Here is a 25,006-nt window from a genome sequence, read left to right as displayed (position 1 = left end):
GTTTCAAGCAGGCGCAGGGTTTTGACGCAGCATTGGCCTAAAAGTGCCTTCGTGAAATCTTGTAGGTGGAGCAGGGCTTTACAACGTGACGCATCTTCCTAGATGCGTCACGTTGTAAATGGGTCATAGGGATGCGCCACGTTTACGCCGCTGTTGCGTGACGCAACGGCGGCGTAAACGTGACGCAAGTCTGACATAAATCTGCCCCATAGTGTCTCCGTCTTTGAAACACAGCCAAGTGTTACCTGCCTGGGCGAAGCGCTGCTCAGTGTTGTGGTGACCATCCAACGACCTTCGTGGTCACATAGCAGAGTCCTCTGTCACGGAGGTGGCCCTGGCTCTCGGGTCTTGTCAGAGTTGTGGCATGGCAGGCCAGGATCCGTGGTTCACCCTCTGGGCCATTGGAGAAGTTCCCAGCTGCAGTGGCAATGATGTCTGGACACACCTGTTGGCGGCTGAAGGCAGGTCCTTCAGGTCATGGTGGCAATGAAGGTTAATGCTGCTTCATGTAATTCAGAAAACATGAACCACCCAGGTAGGCCAGGGCGTTTCTAAGCTTCGGTCAGCACTGAGCACCCTCGCACACACAAGTTAACTGCTTCTGGGTGTTCCTGGTGCTGGGAGCATGGCTGGGCTTTTCCTCTTGGACAGGCTCTCCACCTGCAGACCAGGCAATATCCTCCCCTCTCTGAGCAGGCACACAGGCTTCCAGGTGCCTGGCCGCCCCATAGATTCTCCTGAAAGCTGGGCAGACTGAGGTGATATCCCTTCACCTCTGGCAGACAGGCTTTCAGGCAGACTCAGCAGCTTTATGAGCAGGCACGGCCCGTGCAGGGCGTTATACCGGGGCGGTGTCGTCAGGCGGGGGAGGGTCAGGGTGGGGGGTTGTGAAATGCAGGATAAGGACCATTACAGGTAAGTACCGAAAAGAAAAAAAACGAATTTCGTTACCTGCGCTGTATCGCCAAATGTGATGCAGCGCGGGCAACAAAATTCGTTCCCCCCCCCCCCCCCCGGTACTTACCTGTAATGGTCCATATCCCGCATTTCACAACCCCCCACCCTGACCCTCCTCCGCCTGACGTCACCGCCGCAGTATAACGCCCTGCACGGGCCGTGCCTGTTTATGAGTACTCTGCAGAGCACCCCCTGTCTTGCTCAATAAGAACTTTGAATAGGAAGAAAGTGAGGTGGTTTGGATCCCACTTTATACTCATTTTTCAGAGAAGAGATGGGGATCGTCTGTTTTAGTCTTGGAACTGGTTTATGTTTGCTACCTTTCAATTGTCATTTTCTGGCATTAGTGCACACAGCCTTTTTGCAAGGTGATGACTTTCACGATAGATAGTGATGTTGCTGGCTCCATGCAAGAGTATCCAAAACAAGGGCACAGTGCAATGTGAGAGTCTGCTGACACCCCCGCCCTCCATCCCCCGTACTTTACCATTTACCAAATGGCAGTACACAGGAAATCTAATCCGCAATCCCTTTCTCAAAGGTCTGCATAGAAATTCTAATGGTGCCCCTACCTCCATCCTTCCTCACTTCAGTGTCAGAGCATCCACCTTCCACACACAGGAATGCAAGGAATGCACGTCCAGTCTCTGGGAAAGTGGCATCCACCCTCCGCCTTATCCCATGCCACATATCTTATCTCCATCTCAAGCCATGTCATCCACTGGCCCTCCACCGGCTACAGCACCCACAATTACAGTACACACAGACTCTGGCTATCACGCATGACATACATTGACTATGCAAACATGCACTCGACACACACACACACAACATGTCAGCACTAGGATCATGTTGTCACATGGCAGTGACAATTCAGGCTAGTGAGCTGGTCTCCTCTGAGTCAGACTGAGCAGCTCGGAAATTGCACTCTACACGAGAATGAATTCTAAACTGTTCCCATCAGTTGGCTTTTACTAACTGTTCCCTAATGGTGTTTGTTATGATGTTTTTATCTTTTTAAGCATGTGTGTATTATGTATAGATGTTTTTTGCTTTACTTTTATGATCTTATATTGTAAGCATCGAATAAAGTAAATTGACTGACTGATGGACTGACTAAGCAGCTCAGCTCTGCCAAGAACTATTGATCCTCAAAAATCGATAAACTGCCACCACGACTGTAATCCACCATCCCAAGACGTAGACAGTAGTCCCATGTTGCTACACAGGGTATGCTTGGTGGGTACTTCTAGTTCCCAGACCAGGTTCTGGACCTTAGGTTTACTGTGGGCAGGCCTAGGCATTCGTGCACGTGCTAGATTAGTGTGTTGGTTGGGCCAAAATAGCAATCAGGTTAGCAGTTTCACATGCAGTCGGGCACTCAGGACAGGGGTGCAGGCCATTATGCTATGTGATATTCCAGCCTCAACAATGCTCTTCGTTTCTTTTAATAACTTGTATGTTTACCTGCTTCGGTATAGTGGCAAATTGTGTATGAATGTTTTTGTCTTACCTGGTAGGATCTTTCCATATAAAGTCTGTCTTGGGATTAAGTATGAACATCAAAAAATGCTTGCTGTAATTCAGTTTATATTATATAAATGATCTTTACAATTCTATGATCAAAGGGATGAGTTCTTGTACAGATTGTTCATGTGTGTTTTTCCTTTAGTTTCAGACTTATGAGCTATTCTGTAAAACCTTTCAATACCACATAACGGAGACTCTGACGTATTCCTAAAGTGGCCATTGTTTTCCTTGGACACACTAAGGGGTCGATTCCGATCCGGTAAAAACCGCTCCGAGTAGTCGTTCAGAGCGTTTTTCCCATACGAATCGTACCCTGCAACGTCCGCCGTACGTATGACGAAGTACGATTCGTACCAGGAGCCGGACTCCGTACGAATCGTACAGAGACCGTACGACTCGAATCCCCGTACGAGTCTCCGTTGGAACCCGCTGTACGGAGACCTGTACGGCTCGCGGCTGGTTTTTACGACCCAGCAAGTACGATACGTGTCGGGTACGCACCCTACGACCCTTTTTTTACGGGAGCTGTAAACAGCCGTAAAAGCAGAGTTCGTGCCGAAACAGGTACGGAACGACCCTCCCAGGGTACGGTGCGTACCCCCCATGCTCGCAGGGGTACGCCCCGTACACCTGCGAGCACGGGGGGTACGCACCGTACCCCGCGATCATGGGGTGTACGCACCGTACCCCATGTTCGCTGGGTGTACGGTGCGTACACCCCATGATCGTGGGGTATGGTGCGTACCCCCCCTGATCGCAGGTGTACCCCTGCGATCATGGGGGGTACGCACCGTACGGTGTGTATGTGATTGTGCGCTTTTCCGTATGAATCGCCCTTACCTGACGTGGACCGTACGGATCGCGTCCTGGGGCCCCGGTCCGGATCGTACTTGTTGGGTCGTACGGCACGTGTACGAGTCGTACGGAGATGGCTCCGGATTCGATTCGTACGGATGTTTATTTTACTGGATCGGAATCGACCCCCTAAGTGCTTGGGTCCAAAGTTTTGATCAGAAACCCACGGTCGGTGCTATGCATATCAGGGGTGCTAAATACCAGAGCTGAATAGTCTTCATTCCACCTCATGCCTCTTTCGTCCACCACCAGACACTCCCTACCCCTTTATCTTACTCTTGCAGGTTCTTTCTCATCCCTACTTTCTACCTCTGTCCCTATTTTTTAAAATCTTTCTTTTCCTCTTTCATTCCCCCTTTAGTTTTTTCTCTCTCTTCCGCTGGGTGGAAGTCTGATGAGAAAAGATATGTCCTGGTACCCAAAAAATGAGTACTGGTGGGCCCCACTTGTAACTACCGGCTCAAACTGAGCACTGCGTGCCTCCCTGCGACAGCATTGATACTCCCAGGAGTCCAATTGCTTCGCTACCAGCCTCCTCTTCTCAGGCCTAAAATACTTAATTCCATAACTACTGATTACCAGGTTTAGTGTCAATAGAAGTAATTTACTCCAACAATTTTAAACCCAAAAGCATGAAGACTTATAAGCAAATAGTACGACTTGCACATTTTTAGGTATGGAAGTTTATGAATTATTCTCCAGAAATATTAACTATTTCTGAAATTAACCCGCAAGCACACCTCCACCCTGAAGTGAATCTCAGACTCCAATTCACTCTGCATAATGCCAGAATCACCAGCTGCCCTAATCATGTTGCGCTGTCTTTTTATTTTTTGCAGTTTTATATAGCGTAAACTCAACCCAAAGTTACTGTCTGAAGCACTGTCACATGAGCACCAGTTACATTACTGCATTAATTTTTTTGTTGACACGGTAAGAATTGTTGGCTTGTCTAGAATCACAGGATGTTAAAGGGACGCTGAGAGTCAAACCTGGTACCCCACTTCCAAAGGCGGCAGCTCTGGATGTAATGCCAGATGCTATCCCTTGCTAAAACACCTTGTAGCCAGACACAGCACAGGCCTACAGTCACTCCGCCGAGTGCTTATGCTGAGTCATTCGGCAGGATCCACCCCCCCCTCACTCAGTCTGATGGTTCAATGGGTTAATCTATCAAGTGCAGAAGGCTGTCTTTAACTCTATGTATGTATTTATGCATGTAAGTATGTATGTATGTTTGTATGCGTGCATGTATGTATGTATGTGTGTGTATGTATGTATGAATGTATGTATTATGTATGTATGTATGTATGTAAGAATGTAGGTAAGTATGTATGTATGTGGTATTTCTATAGCACAAACCTAGCCAGAAGGCTGTACGTGGTGATGATATGTTGGAACCCCAGCAGCACTGTTGACTTGGATATCAATAAGTATCGATTAATCGTTCCAGCAAACCACTTTTGCAGCCAACTAAATATTTACGTAAAAGATGTATGAATGTTAGCCATGATACACACAGAGCCACACACAAGGTATTGCCCAAAATCAACCAGTTGCCTCGGTCTGACCAGACTCAGTGTGATGCCCAGAGCTGCTCAGTTCAGTAATTACGTCCAGGGTCAATGCCATTTCAAGAGACAAACAGTTGTCCTGATGCGCCGTGATTACCCACACACCTCTGAAGAATCTTATCAGCGGCTTCCATTTTGGAATCAAGGCTGAAGCGGAAGCTGTTCAGATGAGTATGCTTACTCTAGCATTCCCAGTTTCAGTTTATAGTTTCAATGACCCCAAGCGAGAGCCCAGAGTTACCTCAGTACTGCCAGAGACACTAATCACAGAAAAATGCTAACCACGCGTGTTGCTTTTCATTGTAATATGCTGCTTCCCTCATGTCCTCACCCATGTTATATACTCAGTATGCATCTAAAGGAGTTCCCATGTGACCACTATCATCTCTTTGTTTCTCCCACTTCTTTGTCCCGCCCCTCCACCACTGTGCGCTTCCTGCCCTGCAGGCAACATGTGGGCCCAGTCGTGGAATAACATCTTCGACCTGGTTGTACCATACCCCAGTGCTACAAAGGTGGACGCCACGCCGGCCATGGTCAGTCAGGTGAGTGAACCATCCATGGTAAGTCAGTTCTAGAGCAGTACTGTTCCAAGTCTGTGTGGTGAGTATACCTGGGAGGCTTTTCCTGCTGGTCCTTCCATAACACAATGCAGACCGCCCAAAGTTGTAGAACTGCTTTAAAGAAGCGGAGTAACATACAAAAGTGTCATAAGCAAAAGAGATTCTGGCACCTAACAACCTCCCCTGTGCCTCTGAAAGGTCCATGGAATATGGACCTTAAAGCATCCACTTCTTCGACAACTCCTCAGAAAGTCATCCTTACAAAGCAGGGGTGACCAGCATACATTGTGCATGGGTGTATCACTCACCAGTGTAGCTGGCAAACTACCATAGGGGCACACAGGAGTGTGAAGGGCCTATTGCACTCCAATTTTGTCTGTCTTTTATTACTTAACTAGGGCTTCATTTTCTTCACTTGCATCGGGTCCGGGACACCCTTACCACGCTGCTGTTATTGTGTGATCCATTGAATGCAGGCAGGACCCTGTTGTGTTCATGCTACAAATTGAATTGTTTAGTTCTCAGCATTTTTCCCAGCATGTAGTTTGAAAAGTTCATGTATGGTGTGGGGCAGGAATGATTCCATGGGATATCTGCTTTCTGAAGGAGGTAAATGGGTTGTTGGAGGAGTGTGCAGTCTGCAGATGGTTCACAGTCCCTTTTTGTGCCCCCTAGAAATGGACGCCATTGAAGATGTTCGAAGAATCAGACAGGTTCTTCCAGTCGCTTGGACTCATCCCGATGCCCCCCGAATTCTGGGCCCAGTCCATGATCGAGAAGCCCAAGGATCGAGAAGTGGTGTGCCACGCCTCTGCGTGGGACTTCTATAACCGGAAGGACTTCAGGTACTCGGGGATGGCTCAGGGAGGCAGAGGTACACAGCACCTGGAAGGCAATGGTGCTAGGTGAGGAGACAACGGCAGCTGGTGTGTCACGTCTCACTCTCCGCATGGGACTTCCGTGTCTGGAAGGACTTCAAGTACTTGGGGGTCATATTGGGGGCGAAAATACACTACACTAGGAAGAGAATGGTGCGGTGCAAGGAGACACCAAGAGCTGGTCCGCCATTCCTCTTACTGGGGCTTCTATAATGGAAGGACTTGGGGTCCTTGAGAAGGTGACACTGGGGGCGGAGGTAGATAGCACCAGGAAGAGAATGGTGCTAGGCGAGGAGGGACGGGCAGATGGCATGCCGCATCTCACTCTCGGCACGAGACTTCTATAATGGAAGGACTTTGGGTAGTCGGAAGAGGGCCATTGGGGAGGGGATACACAGCACCTGGGAGAGGATGGTACTGTATGGTGGAGCACCCAGAGTGCCTTCCATAACAAGAAGGGCTTCAGGTACTCAGGGAAGGGCACTGGAGGTAGTGGTGCACAGGTCCAGGAAGAAAATAGGACTCATGGAGAGAAACTGAGAGGTATTTCTGTACAGGAAAGACTTAAGATACTGGGGGAAGACCATAGGAAATGGGGTACACAGCATTGGGGAGAGGATGATGCTAGGCGGTGGGGCACCAAGAGGGCCGTCTATAACAAGAATGGCTTCAGTTATGTGGAGGAGGGCACTGGAGAAGGAGGAGCACAGCACCAGGAAGAGGATGGGGCAGGGAAAGGGGACACAGGTAGTGGGTGAGGAGGGCCCTGGAGAAAATATGCAAGAGATAAGCTGCCCGTGGAGGCAAGTGTAGTCTCAGACACTGACATGATTGATGTCCTATAATGCACACATGAGGCCCATCACTTCTAGTCTTGTTTTCCCTACAGTTTATGATAGGCACAGACTTTACTAAATCCAGACAATATATTATGTCACAGATCACTTTGAAATTCACCCCAATCTACATACACTAAAACTCTTTTCTTTTTTTCACATAATCTCCCGAGCAAGACAGTAATAAAGTCCCACCGACCAATATATTTTCTTGACATGAAACACCATGTCACAGTCCTGTTCCACAGAGCTATGTTTGTTCTATGGATTAGCAAATCAACACATTACCATCACAAACGACCACTTGTTCATTCCCTGGTGTCTGCTACACTGTACAAATATGTTAGAAAAGGGGTCTCTTGATGGCAGTGGTCTACACCCTGTTCAAGTAGGAACCCTCACTCTAGTCAGGGTAAGGGGATTACACAGGTAAGATAACCAACCCCTGCTCACAAGCAGTCAGGCCTATCACAGAGGCACTGTGTAAAGCATTTCTACATACACACACAGTAACACAGTGAAAACACTACAGCTAAACACCATTTTAAAGTGTTGCATAATGTGGTGCCTGTGTATTCACTCGATTTGAGCGCAACATCACACACACAGCAGCATGCTGCATCCTAAGGTAAAGATTTGCCATCCTCTAGGTTTTAATAAAGTATTTGAAATATTATGGTTGAAAAGAACTGTAGAAAAAAGGAGAGACAGTCGATGTTTGATAGTCATTATCTGTAAACACAAAAGGCATAATTACCACTAGGCCCTGTCGCATGCAGTAGTTATTGCACCCGAGGGGTTCAGAATTTATTGGATGAGGAATGACTTGCAGAGTTTGGTACTTGCCTCACCAAATCAGCCGGGGTGTAAAACAGGCCCCGCCGCCCCCGCGGTGTGGGGGGCCCACGGGCTGCAGGGGGCCCCCTCAGCACAGTACTCAGGCCCAATAGCTCCGAGGGCACCTATAAGCAAGCTTTAAGAAGTCATGAGTTTGCGGGTTTGCTGGACCATGCTTTCAGATTGTAATAGTTGGTCAAATATTCCATTGACTGCTCCACTTTCATCTAACATGACGCGATTTCATCCCACAGTATAGATTTTACTAGATTTTTTAGGAGTTTGAAGATTAAAAAAGCACGGCAGTCGTACCAATTTTCATCCCACTTCTAGCCATCAAGTTGCGATAATTTATGATGTGCTTTGACCTCAATGAATTCAAGCCCTTAGTATATTTACCAGAACAGGGCGCTTCACCATATACTAATAGTAAATATAGTTTGCCAGAAATAGCCTATAAGACAAAGGATAGAATGACTGTGTTGAATGTAGCATAAAATGTCAGAATATCTTTCCTAGTTTGAGAGAGCATTTGATAGCTAAAGAATGAAAATGAATATACTACTTACCAGGTAATATAGCCTTATAGCCCGCAGTAGCGGGCTATACCGGCTATTAAAGGCCCGCTCCAGCGTTAAATCGGCAAGGGCCTTTAACAAGGGAGCGGTACTTTAATAGCCGGTATAACTCAGCTACGAAGGGATATGAGGCTATTAGAACATTTTAACATTCTGCCACTAGAGTGCAGAATGTTCTAAAAAATAAAACAAAGGCCTCTCGATGCCGGAGGGGGTTTAAATCCCCTCGAGCTCCGAGAGGCCTTTGTGAAAATAACATTGGAATGTTGCTTTGCAGGCCTTTACTGGCCCGTAGAAGCACGGAGTACTCCATTGTCTTCAATGGAGTGTTCCACATTCCAACGTTCTAATCTTCATTACATGAAGGGATAGCCCTCCCCATCACCGTTATTACCATCTGAGATGCTCCCCCTCCTTGACAGACTTTTACACACAAGAGTCTTTCTACTGGTTCAATCACCACTGATGTCAGCCTTCAAGAAGCCTCTCCCTCCCTACCTCCATACTATATACCAAAGCTTGAGAAATGAGACTGGAGGAGGGAGGGAAGTGTGACTGTGACAGGGAGGAATAAGCCTCTGTGTAGTGAAGATTACTGATAATTTGTATTTATTACCTTAAACCCTGTCCTTTCCGTCATAGTCATTATCTTCTGAGGATGTGCACAAGCTTACTGTAACACTTCCCAATTAATCGCTATTCAGTCAATTTGCCTTGCATGAAAACAACTTTATTTTTATACTAGATTGTAAGCACTTGTATTACTCTATAATAGCAAAAGGGCAAATGATGGACGGAATGCTGAACAATACAAACATTCCCCCCAGTCACAAAGATCTGGGTTTAATCCATCAGTCTTTTGCTCCCCACACCACTCCAGTTTGGACCCAGACTTATGCAAATCAGTCTTGAACCTGCTCCTCATGGGAACCGGCGAGCCCAAACTGCCAAGCCAGGTCCTCAATGGACCAGAACAAGCATCCTGGAACCAGTTTCAGGGCGTGGGGAGCAAAACAACAATGAATTTAAGCCCAGATCTCTGTACTGGGTTGAATGTTTGACATTTTCCAACATTCTACCCATTAATTGTTCATTTACATCACTCAGTAACAGCCTTCATAACCCAAGAGGCAAAATTAACAGAATTATCCAACTCTAAATGATAATGTTCAACCAAGGTTTTCGTGGACAGCCAGGTCGCTGCCCTGCATATTTCAAATATGGGAACAACATTTGTCTCTGCCTAAGTTGCTTCTACACTTCTTGTAGGCTTTCCCTGAAAGCAACCTAGACCTTGCATCTGCATGACTGTGTAGGCTTTTGAAATTGCCTGACTGACCCACCTGCTGAGTGTCACTGTTAATACCCACCCCCTATTTGCCGGACCAAATAACAAAAACAAAGCATTTGTCTTCCTGAGTTCTTTGGTCCTATTTAGAAACAATACGGACCTCTCCTAGTATCCAAAGTCAGCGAAATCCCATACTGAGCTAATATACTTTTTTTAATTTCTTCTTATTAACACAAAAGTGGAAACATCACATGACCGTAGTAATGATGCTACACATGAACCATGAATTATATACATTTGAAAATATATTATATCGCATCTTTGGGTAAGCTTAGTCTCTGACCGGTGATCTGATGAGGATTACAGGACACGAGTCCATTACATATAGTACACACATTTATAAACAAGGCCAGTCAATTGTACACCACTTCTATCTTCATGAATTGCAACCACAGTATAGCGCCTACAGTGGCTTCTCGCCATCTTGTGGTCTTGGGCCGTACATGGGCTGCCTCTGTTTATATTCTATTTTCCCCATACCCTCTCCCATTTTCTGGGGCTTACTTTGCTCTCATACACTGATCTCTCTATCACCATGCACCAATCTATGTCTCCCTTCCAGTCCTTCAAGGAGGGAGTAGATGTTGCCCCCCCCCCACTTTTGTGGGATGTTGCGCATAGCTATCATCATTCCCACTGTTACCCATTTTTGGTCAGCTCGTGTCAAGTCTGTGGCTTCCCATATATTAAGCAGGCATAGTTTGGCCGATGTTCTTTTAGTAGTGTCGGTGAATTCACTAATGCATGCTAGCACCCTCTTCCAGTATGTTTGGACCATTGGGCATTCCCACAAGATATGAAAGAAAGGTCCACACCACCAGGCCACACCCCAAAGGCACCCAGTGTCTATCTGCCTGCCCATTTTGACTCACGTGGTGCAGGAGACGTAAACTCTGTGGTGGATTTTTTGCATATGCTTGGTTAAGGCAGATAGCGGTCTAGTGTCCGTAAGGGCAAGGCGAGAAACAGAGTAAACAATCCTGAAACACAAGAGCTCTGACAACACCCCATATCACATACCTTACCGCACACATGGCATGTTTGGCTGAGGATATAAAAGAACCACACCCTACTATGATGCACCCCACAGAGACAGTCCAAAGTTGCACTATTCTCACCCGTTTGATTGCCAGGCAGCAACACACCCCCTACTGAACACAATGGCTTGGAAACCATAGCACAATCACCTCTAGTCAAGGTCAGTACACGAACAACTAATGTCTCTGTGGGCAAGCCCAGAACCTCCGCCAGACCCTCTGCGTCAAAAGCGCTACTAGTCCGTTTAATAGGTGAGTGAAGGGCTTTAAGTGGGATGAAAAAACTGGGGGGGGTCTCTCAAAGGAGCGTGTCCGATGTAATTAAGGGCTTGGCTTAAAACATGTAAACTAAAAATCTGTGCTTAGCATAGTGTACTGCCCCTCTGGTAGTTTGCTGTTTCTGTCATTGCATCCAGATATGATACAAGTGACATTATACCTACAACAAGCCAGGACTATCGGCTTTGTCAATGGCCGTTAGTTGCATAAGATGAATAAGCAACAACGATGCCTTTGTATATAACATTGAAAATGCTTCAGTTCTGAAATGATGAGCCTGTTGAAGTTACGTCAAAGCCTTTGAGCAGTGGTCCAGCTGCAAAATTATTTGTTTTTCACCTGTGAGGTCAAAAATAGAGAGCGCGATAGAGACCCGTCCCAGCACCTGCTTTTAAGAACTGCCGGTGCTGAGCACCAGCAGGACCCGGCACAATTAAAGCCCTGGATGAGTGGGCACTGTATAAAAACTGTAGCATAACAGGCCACTAAACCCACAGGTGGGTGTCAGAGTACTGCTTGGCCTCTAATTGGAAGTGGTGCCAAGACTCACTGGGTCATTGAACCGAAGCTGGAAAAGAAGGACATCAGAGAGATGGGAGGGGGAGGGGCGAGGTGTCACTGAGAGAGAGAAGAGGTACACTCAGAGGGGAATGCGCAGGCAGCAGCGGGGCCGGCACTGCTTGCTCTGCCGACATGTTGCTCAGCCTCGGAGGCATGAGTCACCCGGCCCCTGGGAGCACTGGGCTGCTAAGCCTGCTGGAGTCGCCAGTGTCATGTGATAAGCACTAATCCCTACTCCTCAGCTGCAGTCAGTCAAGGTCCCTCCTCGCTCGGCAGTGGTTTAGAAACTGCTTTTATGTTATCTCGGCAGCAAAAAAGTGTTGACCAGTCAAACTGCCAATTACATTTCAGTTTCTAGCCTATTCCCTTCCTTACTTCCCTTCTTCCTTCCTTTGTTTGTTTGTTTTTCTTTCTTTCTTGTTTACTTTATGTTCTTTCTTTCATATTTGTTTCTTCATATTTTCATTTTCTATATTTATCTTCTTTCTCTTTTTTGTTCATCTTCTTTCTTTCTTCTTGATCCCTTTTCTCCCTCCCTCTCTCTCTCTCTCTGTGCCTCCTCGCTTTCTTTCTTTCATTCTTTTCTTCCTTTCTTTCCTATTTTTCTTTCTTTCTTTCTTAATTTTCTTTCTTTTATTCACATTCCTTACTTTCCTACTTCTTTCTTATCTCTTGCATGTCATCCCTGTACCTGTTGTGTTTCCTTCTCTCTCTTGGGTTCCATTGCTCCTTTTTATCATTCTATGAATATTGATGTACTTTTACATCTTCTTTGATCGCTGTAGGATCAAGCAGTGCACCGTCGTTAATATGGATGACTTGATCACTGTTCACCATGAGATGGGACACGTCCAGTACTTCTTGCAGTACAAAGATCAGCCCGTTTCCTTCAGGGATGGAGCCAACCCTGGCTTCCACGAGGCCATCGGTGATGTCTTGGCGCTATCCGTCGCCACACCCAGCCACCTGCAAAGCATCGGCCTTCTGGACAAAGTGGAAACCAATACAGGTGCTGACATTGTGCCTTAGGAGATAGCAATAATCCTAAATGTCATTATTCATTGGAAGCACCCCTCAGATCTGAGCGATAGAGGCCTATCTGCAGTACCGACTATCATTTAAGCGCTCACTTCTAGTAGACTGCAAACTTCGTGCCCTAAATAAATTCTGCCTGATTATTGGTGTATCCCTTCTCAAGAGGAAATGTCAAAAATTGAATGGGCACTTCTAAGATAGTCAGATAGGACAATGTAGTTTACTATGATGAGGTCTGATCTCAGAGGGAAGAATGGTGATGCCATGTGGACTAGAATAGGTTTGCATTAGGAAGGCCTACTCTTTTACAGTTTGGTGATGAGGTCTGATCTTGGAGGGAAGCAAGTGATTACTGATTGATTTATTGAGTGTGATGGTATGGGGGACTAGAATAGGTTTGCATTGGGAAGGACTACTCTTATACAGGTTTGGTGTTCTGGTCAAAGAGAGAGCTTGGTTTTGGAGCACATTTATCCCTGGATAAGAAGGTATAGGGTTGAAGAGAGGGTGTGGTACTTTAAGGGAGGAGATTTGCTTTTAGAATGAGAGGGTGATACTACAAAGGAACTGGTATGTTCTTGAAAGAGCAGGTTTGGACTTAAGGATTGGAGTTGTGGTTGTGACGGGGAGAGTTTTCATCTTGAATGAAGAATACAGTCTTGGTGGATGTGGGGTTGTTGTGAAAAAAGATTTTGTGGTGTCTTCTTTGTCAAGATCAAATTTCTTACTTCATGGTGGGGATCGGCATGATATTTAGGAGTTACTGTGACCTTAAAAGAATACTTTAATGGGAGTATGATCATGAAAGAGTAAATGATCATACATTTTTAGGGAAGAGTGATCTTGATGGTTGAAGTGGGGGTTTAATGAAGGTTTAATAATCATAAAGTACTGAAGGAAGAGGTGTGATCTTGAAAGATGAGGAGGGGTAACGTTGAAGAGAAACATGGGTGCTTGAGGTAAGAATGTGGTTATGGAGGTGGTGTAGCAATGAGGGTAAGAGATGTGATCTTGAAACACGAGGATTAGTAGCAAATTAATACGTTTGATGCATGGATGCAATATTATTCAAAATAAAACAAGTGTGATCCGAAAGGGGATATGCGATAATGAAGCAGGAGGTGTGATCTTAAAGTAGATGCTGGTATATATCGATGGAGGATGGGAGATCTTGAAGGAGGAGGCACAATCTTAAAAAAGGTGTTGCAATAATTAATGGGAAAGTGTGATCTTAAAGGAGCAGGTGTTATCTTCTTGACGAAGATGCTGCGATCTAGGTAGAGGACGTGTGATTCTAAATGAGGTATGATCTCAATTGTGGGGATGTAGAAATTAATAAAGTAGTACAATTTTAAATTAAGATGTGTAATCTTAAAGCAGGAGGTGTGGTCTTTAAACTGAATTTGTTCTCTTGAAGAAAGAGGTGCAATATTAAATAGAGGAGCTGAGACCTTGAGGCGTTGTTGTGGTTTTATAAGGGCAAACAGTGACCTAGTAATTGGTTAGACACTGGTCATGATGTCAGGTGGTCATTCCCAAAATGAGGCCATCCACTGCTTGTGTTTGAGGTGCTGATTGAAGACAGGGAATGCTAATTTAACTTCTTTGCTGCATTTGTGTTCATACAACTTAATCCACATGTGTTCTTCTCTAACTGTAGAGAGTGACATTAACTACCTGATGAGCATGGCCCTGGATAAGATCGCCTTTCTGCCCTTCGGGTACCTTATGGACCAATGGCGGTGGAAGGTGTTTGATGGGCGGATCCCGGAGACAGAGTACAACCAGCAATGGTGGAACCTCAGGTGAGCCTTTGTCTTTGAGTACGGTGGACAAGTAGAAGTGTATTTGCATCTTGAAACCACTTGTTCCTCTACAAAGAACTATGATATCAAGTTCAGCCAATCAAACCTCCAGGCTGATCTATGGATTTATTTCAGGAGTGAATTGAGTAGCATGCTGCCTGATTCTCCAATACTCATCCCAGTGTCCTACCCAGCATTTAATGTGGTGTCCTATCATGTCTAACCAAGGAGCGAAGTGTTAGCTGTTGAGATTTCACAAATTGTAGACACAACCGTTGAAATATGTAATATTTGTGTTCAATTGGAACTATCTGAAAGTGTAGTCATGGAATGATCAGGTGAAGTTTAATTATTGTCACAACCTTAGAAAGTATATACACCCTGAAAAGTTGTGAAGTCAGTGTATTATTAATTATAAATAATTCAAGCGATGTCTTTATAGAGCTGATGTGCATTGCTAGATGAGAATCAAAACTTGAAGTCTGCGTTATCTCTGAATGAAAGTATTTAAGAATGCACGTGTCAGCGTGTCTATGGAGTCTGCAAACAGAGTAAGACCTCAGCTGAGTGTGAAAAGTGCTACTCACATGACAATTGCAAGTCAAACGTTGAGTAGGACAGGTCTCATTTATGTACAAACGAGTTGTGAGCACTAACGATACCTGTGATTCAATGTGAGAAGATATTTTAAAAAATAGACCCAGCTAATGTCTCTCTCCCTCCCTACTTGATTGACTGAAGAAAAGGTGATTTATCAAAGTGGCTATGGTGCCACCCTATATTTAATATACACATGAAATGTGTCATATATCTCATTCAGAGGGTCAAACCCAGGAGAGAAAAAGCCACTATGGGCAGAAAAAAACGTCTTGCCAATATTTGAAGTTCTTGATCGAAGATGAAGAGTTTTACAGGCATTGGAAAGCAGGACACTAAAATTACCCTGAGACAGAGTAAAGTAAGAGACATGCACATAGTCTTCCAGGCAAACAAATACAATCAAAAAATAGCAAAAGTCAGGAGAAATGGGGAATTTAAGAGCACTGCTGACATAGAAGGGATATGGTTAGGCACCATCTTGGACAGGAATATAGATTACTACAGTGAAACCAAACACCACACAGTACCCTTACCATGTGTCCACTATCACGGCGCCACTTATAATGCATTCACTTTTACCATTGCAACGCATACCACAACAACGCATTAAAACACACCTCCAACACATCTATTCACATTCACTAACATATATATATATATTTGTATATACACATGTACCTATATATGTGTGTGTGCGCATGTATATGTATTTAAATTGACTGAGAAAAACAAAGGGAAAAGTAGCATTATATTTAGTTGAAAAATGTATTTGTGAGGTTATTAGCAGTGCCTGACAAGTGAGCATGTTATAGTTACTTCTGTTAAATATAACTGGTGGTTTTCAGTATTTTTTTTGTTTAAAATGGTATTTTCTAACTGACGTTTTCATCTAACTATAACATCACTATATTCTTTGGGTTTTTTTTCAGTGATGGTCTTAGGTTTTTTAAATATAAAGTAAGGATTTGCCGTGCCAGACTATAACGTCCATTTTACCATTTGTTTAAGTGAATTTCTAGTTTATTTTTAACGTGAAGTAAGATTTTATAACCACACTTAACAATCCCAGTCCCTCACAGTGCACAGCCTTCAGCCTTCAGCGCTCAAACCCCGCAGGCCACCAAATCGGGAATAACTCATAATGCCCCTCATTGCTGGCCAAACCCACACAGCCACACAAAACCAACAGACGCCCACCTAGCTTATTTTTGTCTTTTGTTTTGTGCCACGGTAAACTTGTCTCAACCCTTCTGTAATTTTTTAGGTATTCTAGCAATTTTTTGCAGGGTGTGCTGATTACCATGAAAGCACTACAATTCCATTGCAACATGAAAAACAAATTGTACTTTGACGCTGAGGAGATTCCTCTAGGAACCCTCCAGAAGAGCCAGGGGGTCAGGGTACCACTACCCTTCCCTCTTATATGTTGTTTGATTTTAATATTCATGACACAGGGGCTGAGCGCCTGAGTTCTAAAATGGGGGCCACAAGATTTCACTTCATGATGCAACTATCCGTTCCTGGCACTTAGTACCGTGGGACTGCTCCCAGTCGTGTCAGACCAGTCAATCAGAATGCTTAATTTTTCCTTTCTTTCCCCTTGGTTCTCACTCAGTACATTAGATACCTGTACATTTGAAGCTGAATTACTCTTAAGTGGCTGAACAGATTTTCACCAAATCACAAAAAGCACACTTTCTGCGTAAAGATTAAGCTTTCACCCAGATCTGATGTAACTCCGTTTGGGCATTTTGGCTGTAGCAATGTCTACATTTGTATGGGGAAATCACTTTTTGGGACACCCCTTGTTCTCGGACTTCACTTGACAGGCCACCCCAAAGCTTTCCAAGAAGGAGCTGAGGTGGATGAATCTTTTTTTAAGCATTTTGTGAAAATGCACAAAGGGCGCCAAAGTTGCTAGCCAGACAAAAAATCTTGCACAGTGGCTACCGTCACTGTGTACTATATATATTTGGGTACAGTGGTGTTATCAATGAGGTCATAGGACAGACCCTGAGGGATGTAATATGGGAGATAATTAGTAATGGCGAAGGACACGAGTAAGCAGTGCTTTTATGTCACCTGCCATTCAAGTTTGAATAGCCTACACGCCTCTTCAGGGGCCGAGTACAGCAGTGTCAGGCTCTGGAAGAATTGAAAGCCTACTTGACTGGCCAATGCCTCCTTCACATACAGTGGAAGAAAACTGTTCTTTTACATCACTTCAGCAAAACTTCGACCATGATATGGTGGTTTGAGAAGGGCACAACGTTTCACACATTTAGACAACAAAGATCTCCTTCTGAAAAGACCTTAATTTAGGGGAAAACACATCAGGTTAAGACTAGTTCTTGGCAAAGTAGTTCTTGATAATCACATAGGAAGCATTAGCAAAAGGCATCAGTTTTCCTACATGAAGTAAATTTGGGGCCATATGTATCAACATTCCGTTTTGCGATTCCGAAATAGCGATTTTTAAGGAATCGCTATTTAGAAATCGCAAAATGGTATGTATGTAGGAAATCGCTTCTTTTTAGCGATTCCTTAAAATTCCTTAATTGCGATTAGCAAATTGCTAATCGCAATTAAGGAATAATTTCCCATTCATTTCTATGGGCCATAGGAATGAAGGGGAAATTTGCGATTCGCAATTTGCTAATCGCAAATTGTGAATATTTTCAAGGGTGCAGGGGTGTCTCAAGAACACCCTGCTGCACCCCTGAAAATGACGTGTGCGCATATGGCGCACATACATGCCCTAAGGGCATGTATCACTAATACCACCACTGGGTCTGGGCACCCAACAGCACAGCTTGCCACAAGCTACTGATAAACAAAACGGAGTGCACGTGCTGCTACAATTTCTCTTTTGCCTGAACTATTTTGGCTAAAACATCTGACTTAAAACCAATGTTTCTTGTGCAAATAGTCACTTTTTATTTTGATTTTCTTTGAGTCAATTATTCATTTTCGACTTTTTTTGGAAAATTATTTAAATCAACATTTTCATTTTTTAGACCTTATGTACAACACAAACATGTATTTACAATGTTATATGACCACTTATCATCATTCAAACAACAAACATACCTCTTTCATACAATGCACTATATACAACACTTAAAAGAACAGACAAACAAAGGAGAAAATATATCAATTATTTTCAGTTGAAACAAACGAAATGTTACAACAAAAGCCTTATCAAAATTAAACACAGTGATGATAATTTCTACAATTTGTTGTCACTTTGGATTTTTTGGGGGCTTTTCCAGTCTACGCGTTTCGAACTCGTGTTTCTATCGAGTTCTCATCAGGACCGTAGTCTGTAGGAGAAAAAAGATGTGGATTTCAAATCTATTCTTAATGTGATGCTGCCCTCCCCTCCACTACTAGCCTCCTCCTCTTACCTCTCTGTTTTCAAGAGACCATTATGGGTTCAAATGTTCCCGTCGAAAAAAGTGGACCTAGAAAAATATGTTGGAATGTTTTGGCCTCACATCCATGTCTAATTCTCGCAGAAACCCATTCAGTCACCATTCAACTGTGACTTACTTGTTGGACGGACCTTTTAATGTGTGTTGTTGTACTGATTGATCAATTTCTTCGCTCCTCTGAAACAAAACGGGCGAATGGGGGCAAATTAATATGCTGTCAAGTTTTGTTTCCCACTGTTTTGCAATAGGTGCTCTGGGACTGAGCTTACCTTATGTGGAGGGCTGTCTTGGCGGGCCGTGGTGTTCTGAGCCTTCGTCCTCCTAAACAAAAGGACAAGCGCGGATTACTGGGTGCGCTTTTTTATGTGCCGGCACGTTATCTAGTTTGTAGTTATTGCAACAAGATTCTTACTTGAATCGGGCGAGGCCGGTGTGTTGTACCGTCTCCCTCGTTCACTGCCGTTTGCTCGATCTGCGCGTTTCCTGGTCCGCAAAGGATCATGGGCTGTGTAGTTTCATCGCCCCTTTCATATGTGCTTGCGAGCCGAATGTGAATCCATTTGTACATTTCAAATGGTGTAATTTGAAAGATCCGTGTGTTTTTGTCTTTTGTTTTTGGCGCAAGACGTTGGTATGTTCAGGATCTTATTGTGTTTAAGAGAAGGCTTTTACCGGCCCGGTTGGCATTTATGTTGCATTCTGGTAATTGTTGGTCATATTGTAAATGACACTGCTGAATTGCTGTTAACATTATTGGGGCAATAGCTGGGGGGTGCACAACGGATATTGTCCTGAGTCTGTTTCTGGGGTAGTCCTGCACAGTGTATTATGAGGTTGATGAAAATTGGATTACTAACTGTCTGTAATTAGGGCATTCTGGTCCCGGTAGTGGTTTGTTCTGAGGTCACTCTTTTTATGGGAAACACTGGGTGCTCATTCAGAGATTAAATATCTCGGATAGTTCATTAAGTCCAGATACTGCAGTGTCAAATTTTAAGATTAGCATAGCCTCCATTCTGGTTAGTTTAGCGTCCAAATCACCTCCTCTTGCATCATTCTCAACTTTCGCTATTACAGTCCAGGTGAGGTCATTTTCCTTGTGTTGCTTTTCCCGCCAGTGGTTGACCAGTGGCGCTGTTATGACATTATTCCTAATTCGGGATTTGTGTTGTTGTATTCTTACACGTATTTCTTGGTTGGTTTTGCCGATGTAGACTAAGTCGCATGGGCATTGAATGCCATATATCACATTCCGTGATTTGCAATTCGAGAATCGCTCGTGTTTCCAACTGATCTGCTTATGGGAGAACACAGACCCTTCTTTAGTAGTGTCACAGCATGAGCAAGTGCCACATCTGTGGTGGCCTTGAATCGGTGGTAATTGGAGCATGGTCCGTAAGTTGGAATTTTGTTCCTGTGGTAGCGCTGCCCGTACTAGCTGATTGGCCAAAGGCATGTATGGCGTCACATGGCACCTTTTGATGTTTAAAAAAATGCTTATTTGAAAGAATTCGCAACTTACCACCAACTAGAAGTTGGTGGTAATTTGTGATTCCTTAATGGCATTTTGGAATGTTTTTTTCCTTGATACATTGCATTTAGGGAATCGCAAAATTTGCAATTCCTTAAATGCAATCGCAAAATAAGGAATGGCAAATTTAGCGATTCCTTATTTTGCACCAAAAATGGTTCATACATACCATTTAGCGAAAATGGGTTCGCAAACGCCGGAATTCTGCGAATTTCGGCGTTTGCGAACCCATTTTGCTTTGATACATATGGCCCTTGGACACATTTTCAGCTCGTTCCCCTGGGTGGCAAATGCGTACCAAGTCACAGAATAGTAAAAGAGACTAGGCTAGGGATCTTCGTCAGTAAATAATTAACATAAAAACCCCTTTCACCAATCTACTCATATTACAAGTCACTATGTTAGTTTTCTTTGAAAATCAGAATGCTTGTGTTAGGCAGCAGTTTCAGGAGTATGGTCTAAACATAGCTGTGAGTGCAAACAGGAGACAATCACTTCTTATCTTCATATTCACTGCTTTTGTTCCTCTGCTCCATCCAGGCTGAAATACCAAGGATTGTGCCCACCAGTGCCCAGGTCAGAAGAGGATTTTGATGCCGGTGCAAAGTTCCACGTTCCTGCCAACGTCCCCTATGTGAGGTAGGTATCCTGAGATATCATATTGTGCCTGCATGAAAAATAAAACTGCACAGGACACTCATGTGATTGCCACAGTATATGCATTAAAAGGATCATACTTACAGGTGACATTGAATATTCGATGACTGACTAGGGCATCATGAAATACAATAAAGGTGTGTCTACTATTTCCCTTGTTAAACCTAAAAGGGTCCTCCAGTGAATAATGTACTAATATGTTTGAAAACCCCACAAGGTAACCCTAAATACAGAATGATCAAAACCACCCTTACAAAGACACTGTTCACAACAAACACACATGGATCTCTAATCCCAGCAGCCTTATGCATTCCAAACCAATGACATGCACCATTCACCTTCAAAACAGGCAAACCATCACCTTCTTATCTGTGCACAATTCATGCTACGCCTTGATGCAGACATCACCGACACCATAGCCACTCACACTCTTTACTACTAAACCGGTTTAGAATATTATTAAAATGTGTAATGAGTTCAATTATTCTAACTATGTACAAAGAAGAGAAGGCGGGGGAGCTTTTGCAAAAGTGTTAAGACTATAACTCCAAGTATGGGTCTAAATATGTGTCCATGTATAAAGATACATTAGGGGGTGTACACAGCCTGTATATAAAAGGTGAGACTCCCCACTCTACAACCTTGTTATTGTGAACTCATTAACTTAGCACATTGTTATGTAGAAGTCACATTTCTTTCACTTCAGGTTGAGTGGAAACAGTTGCCCAGTACATAAGTTCTTTGTTAAGCACATTTAGAGTCATGCCTGGAGTTATAATCTTCCATCTGTTGCACAAGTCTATCAAGCACTCAGCTTCTGGCACACAGAATTAAAATCTGGACTGACTACATCTTTTGTTAATCCACAAAGTGCTTCATTATTCATGTCTCGTCGATACTTGTTGGCTGGGCTGTTATGAATAGTGTCTTGAATTAGTCATATGGACACCCAAACCACTTGAAAAATGTAAAGAACACGACACAAAGAACCGAAGAGTGCACTAACATTGCCAAGTCTCTTGGATTCAGTCTAGACCCCAACCTCACCCTCAAGGAAAACAGTGGCAGGAATACAAAGAACAAAAAACACAGTTGATGGACAGAATGTAGAACAATGTCATACATTCACCCCAGTACAAGGATCTGGGCCTTAATCCATCGTTTTTTTCACTCCACACCACCCTGGGTTAGACACTGGCTATATGCAAATCAGCTCTGACCCTTTGCCTCATGGGAAAAGTCCAGTCCGAACTGCCAAACCGTGCCGGTCCTCGGATGCTTGTTTCCGTTCTGGGAAGGACATGGCTTTTGTAGTTCGGACTGGACTGTTCCCATGGGGCACAGGGTCAGCGCTGATTTGCATATCGCCATTGTCTAACCCAGGGTGGTGTGGAGTGGAAAAACGATAGATTTGGGCCCAGATCTTTGGACTGGGGTGAATGTGTGACATTGATCCACATTCTGTCCATCATTGTTGTGTTTGCAGGAATACAAAGAAGGCATGCTACAAGCTCTCTCTACTAAAGAAAATTAAACCATTCCTCCCAGAAAGTGACTTCAGAACTGTTGTTTGAGCCCTCTTCTATTTAGATGGTGGTAACCAGGACTCGAGTCGGGGGTACACGCAGGTATAAGGCGTCCCCCCACTCTTTTCACAGGGTGGACGTCATACCCCCTGCCAAGAAGTTGGGCCCCACAAAAATATGCTGAACTTGTCCCGGTGTAACTGTCAGACACCGGGACACGTTCAGCTTTCCATTCCCAGCAGCAACGTGCAGTCAGCAAGGGAGCCTTTGTTCACCTCCAGCTGGGGTGAAGTTAAGGGGCCATCCGGCCTCCTTTTGTTTGTGTATGCTGACTGGGGGCCGCCTGGAGCCTTACATTTAAATGTAAATGTCACAGAGGGAAACAAAGACACACAGCTTGCCTTCTCTTCACAGGTACTTAAGAGAGGCAACTTTTGCCTTTGTTCTGTCCCTGTATATAAATGCAGACACTGTAAGACTGTCAGATGGGTTAGTCTGTCCCAGTATTTGCACAAATAATTTAAGTAGAACTATTTTATTTCTTTGATAGCGCTAAGTCGTAACGTCATGAGGTCATTTGAATATTGTCTTACCTGGTCAGTTATGTTATGTTAGGTATTTTTATATAGCGCGCAGCTGCCTCAGTGAAGAGGCGTACCGGCGCTGGTAGCAGTGTCATTAGAGAAGCTAGGGACTAAACCAAGGGGAACAGGTAGGTTTTGGTCACCTTACGAAAGGACAACAGGCAATCCAGGCGCCGGATCTGGGTAGGGAGGAAATTCCACAGTTTCGCGGCTAGATACCGGAAGGACTGATCCCCCAGCACAGAGGCGCTTCACCCGAGGGACCGTAGCCAGATAATGCTCATCCGAGCGTAATTGGCGGGTGGGTACATAGGGCACCAGCAGATTGGACAGAATCTCAGGGGGTGAAAGTTTAAGTATTTTGAAAGTCAAGCATAGGGTTTTGAATTCAATCCTTTTAGACATTGGTAACCAGTTTAAATGGCGAATAGCCCCCATCACTGAGCAGGTTCTCGGGAGCCTCAAAAGGACTCGGGCAGCTGCATTCTGGACTCGCTGTAAACCTATCACTTCTGCCTTGTTAACGTCTAAGAGGAGTGAGTTAGCATAGTCCAGTCTGGACAAAATATCCACCTGGACTATCAACTGGCGGGTAGATGGATAAAAAAACAGCATGGGCCTAAGTATTCAGAGGAGGCCAAAGCAGGTGCCTGCAATGTTCAACCCAGTCGCAGAGTGATTTGTACGCCAAATCCGGATTGGTAGCTGGAATAGGGGGACAGAGTGCCAGAATGGCATGCAAGTCCTCCAGTTTAAGTTTATGCCAGCGTCGTCTAAAGGAGGCCTCAGGATCAACTCTAGGCACTGGCTCTGACAACGGGAAGGAGATGGAGACCATAAAATGGTCAGACCAACACACCGGCTAGGTGTCGTGACAAAAAGAGAGGGGATGTTAGAAAAGACAGAGTCAAGCAAGTGTCCAGCAATGAGGGTAGGGCCCACCACAAGCTGACTTAATTGGCAAGCGGCGAAATCAGCAAGCATGCTGCTGATTTCAGGATCAGAGGGACAGTCAAAGTGTTGATTTAAATCATCAATGATACTAAAGTTGGTGGCCGTCACCATCAGGGAACTAGCTGCCTCAATGATAGCAGATTTAAAATCCAAGGCCGGCCCCGGAGGGCGGTAGACTAACAAACCTGTCATAGTGGAAAGACCACTAAAGGAAGTTACAAAACTGGCACATTCATACCCAACCACATCCTCCTTGACAAATGTTAAGTGGTAGCAGAACTTGATGACAGCAATGCCCCCACCTCTAGACTCCCTGTTTACAGTCAAGATACTGAAGCCCGGGGGGAGCGCTAGGCCCGGTTCAGCCACCACGGCATCAGTCAACCAGGATTCGGTTGGGAAGAGCACATCAGGTGATTCGTCCTCTATTAAGTTATAAATCTCCATGTAATGTTTAGCCAAAGGGCGGACATTGAGGTATAAGATTTTCATAGAGGGCCTCATAGAGATAAAGGACGACAGGGGAGCAGCACGGGATGGGAATCATAACCGCAATTAAGACAGCAGAAAGGCCCCTCCACAACATCCACCAAGGGCTGTCTGCATGAGCTTACCCGCCGGCCAATAGACATCAGGTCTTTTCTGGTGTATAATGGCACACCTGACTTAAAACCACCAGCATTTCTAGCGTCTGGCGTCTTCCAGGCGTAGATGGGCGCAGATGGCCTTGTCTCTGGCACGCCTTTGTCGCGCCGCCGTCGCTCCCACGCCATCGGCAGCCTAAGAAGTGTGTCCGAGAACAAGGCGGTGGAAGACTAGACCGCTTCCTCTAACAAGATGGCAACAGGGAAATGGCAACCGGAAGTGGATTTATGCCGGCTAGGGCTATGCAGTAAGCCCTCCACAACAAACAGCCCAATAATGGCTGCGGTGGACTGGGGAGGTGCACAACCAAGCAATCTAAATGCAACTAAGTAAGTGCATCAGGTACAGTCAATTTTAAAAATGAGCATCTGAAATAATTTTTAAAAAGTACATTCAAGG

At 44.7% G+C, this 25,006-nt stretch overlaps 1 protein-coding gene across 2 annotated transcripts in view; it reads left to right on the top strand.

The window, feature by feature from the left end:
- Positions 1-25,006, top strand: part of ACE (angiotensin I converting enzyme) — a 236,673-nt gene that overhangs the window by 198,222 nt on the left and 13,445 nt on the right. For both annotated transcript variants that reach the window (XM_078645075.1, XM_078645076.1), the window contains exons 18-22: positions 5,364-5,461; positions 6,155-6,324; positions 12,622-12,845; positions 14,532-14,676; positions 20,782-20,880. In XM_078645075.1, coding sequence (XP_078501201.1) covers positions 5,364-5,461; positions 6,155-6,324; positions 12,622-12,845; positions 14,532-14,676; positions 20,782-20,880 — 736 coding nt within the window. The remainder of the gene's footprint in view (positions 1-5,363; positions 5,462-6,154; positions 6,325-12,621; positions 12,846-14,531; positions 14,677-20,781; positions 20,881-25,006) is intronic.

This window comes from Lissotriton helveticus, chromosome 5_1 (assembly GCF_964261635.1).
Source record: "Lissotriton helveticus chromosome 5_1, aLisHel1.1, whole genome shotgun sequence".
NCBI lineage: Eukaryota > Metazoa > Chordata > Amphibia > Caudata > Salamandridae > Lissotriton > Lissotriton helveticus.
The sequence above is the reverse complement of the archived record's forward strand: the minus strand, read 5'-3'. Positions and strand labels throughout refer to the sequence as shown.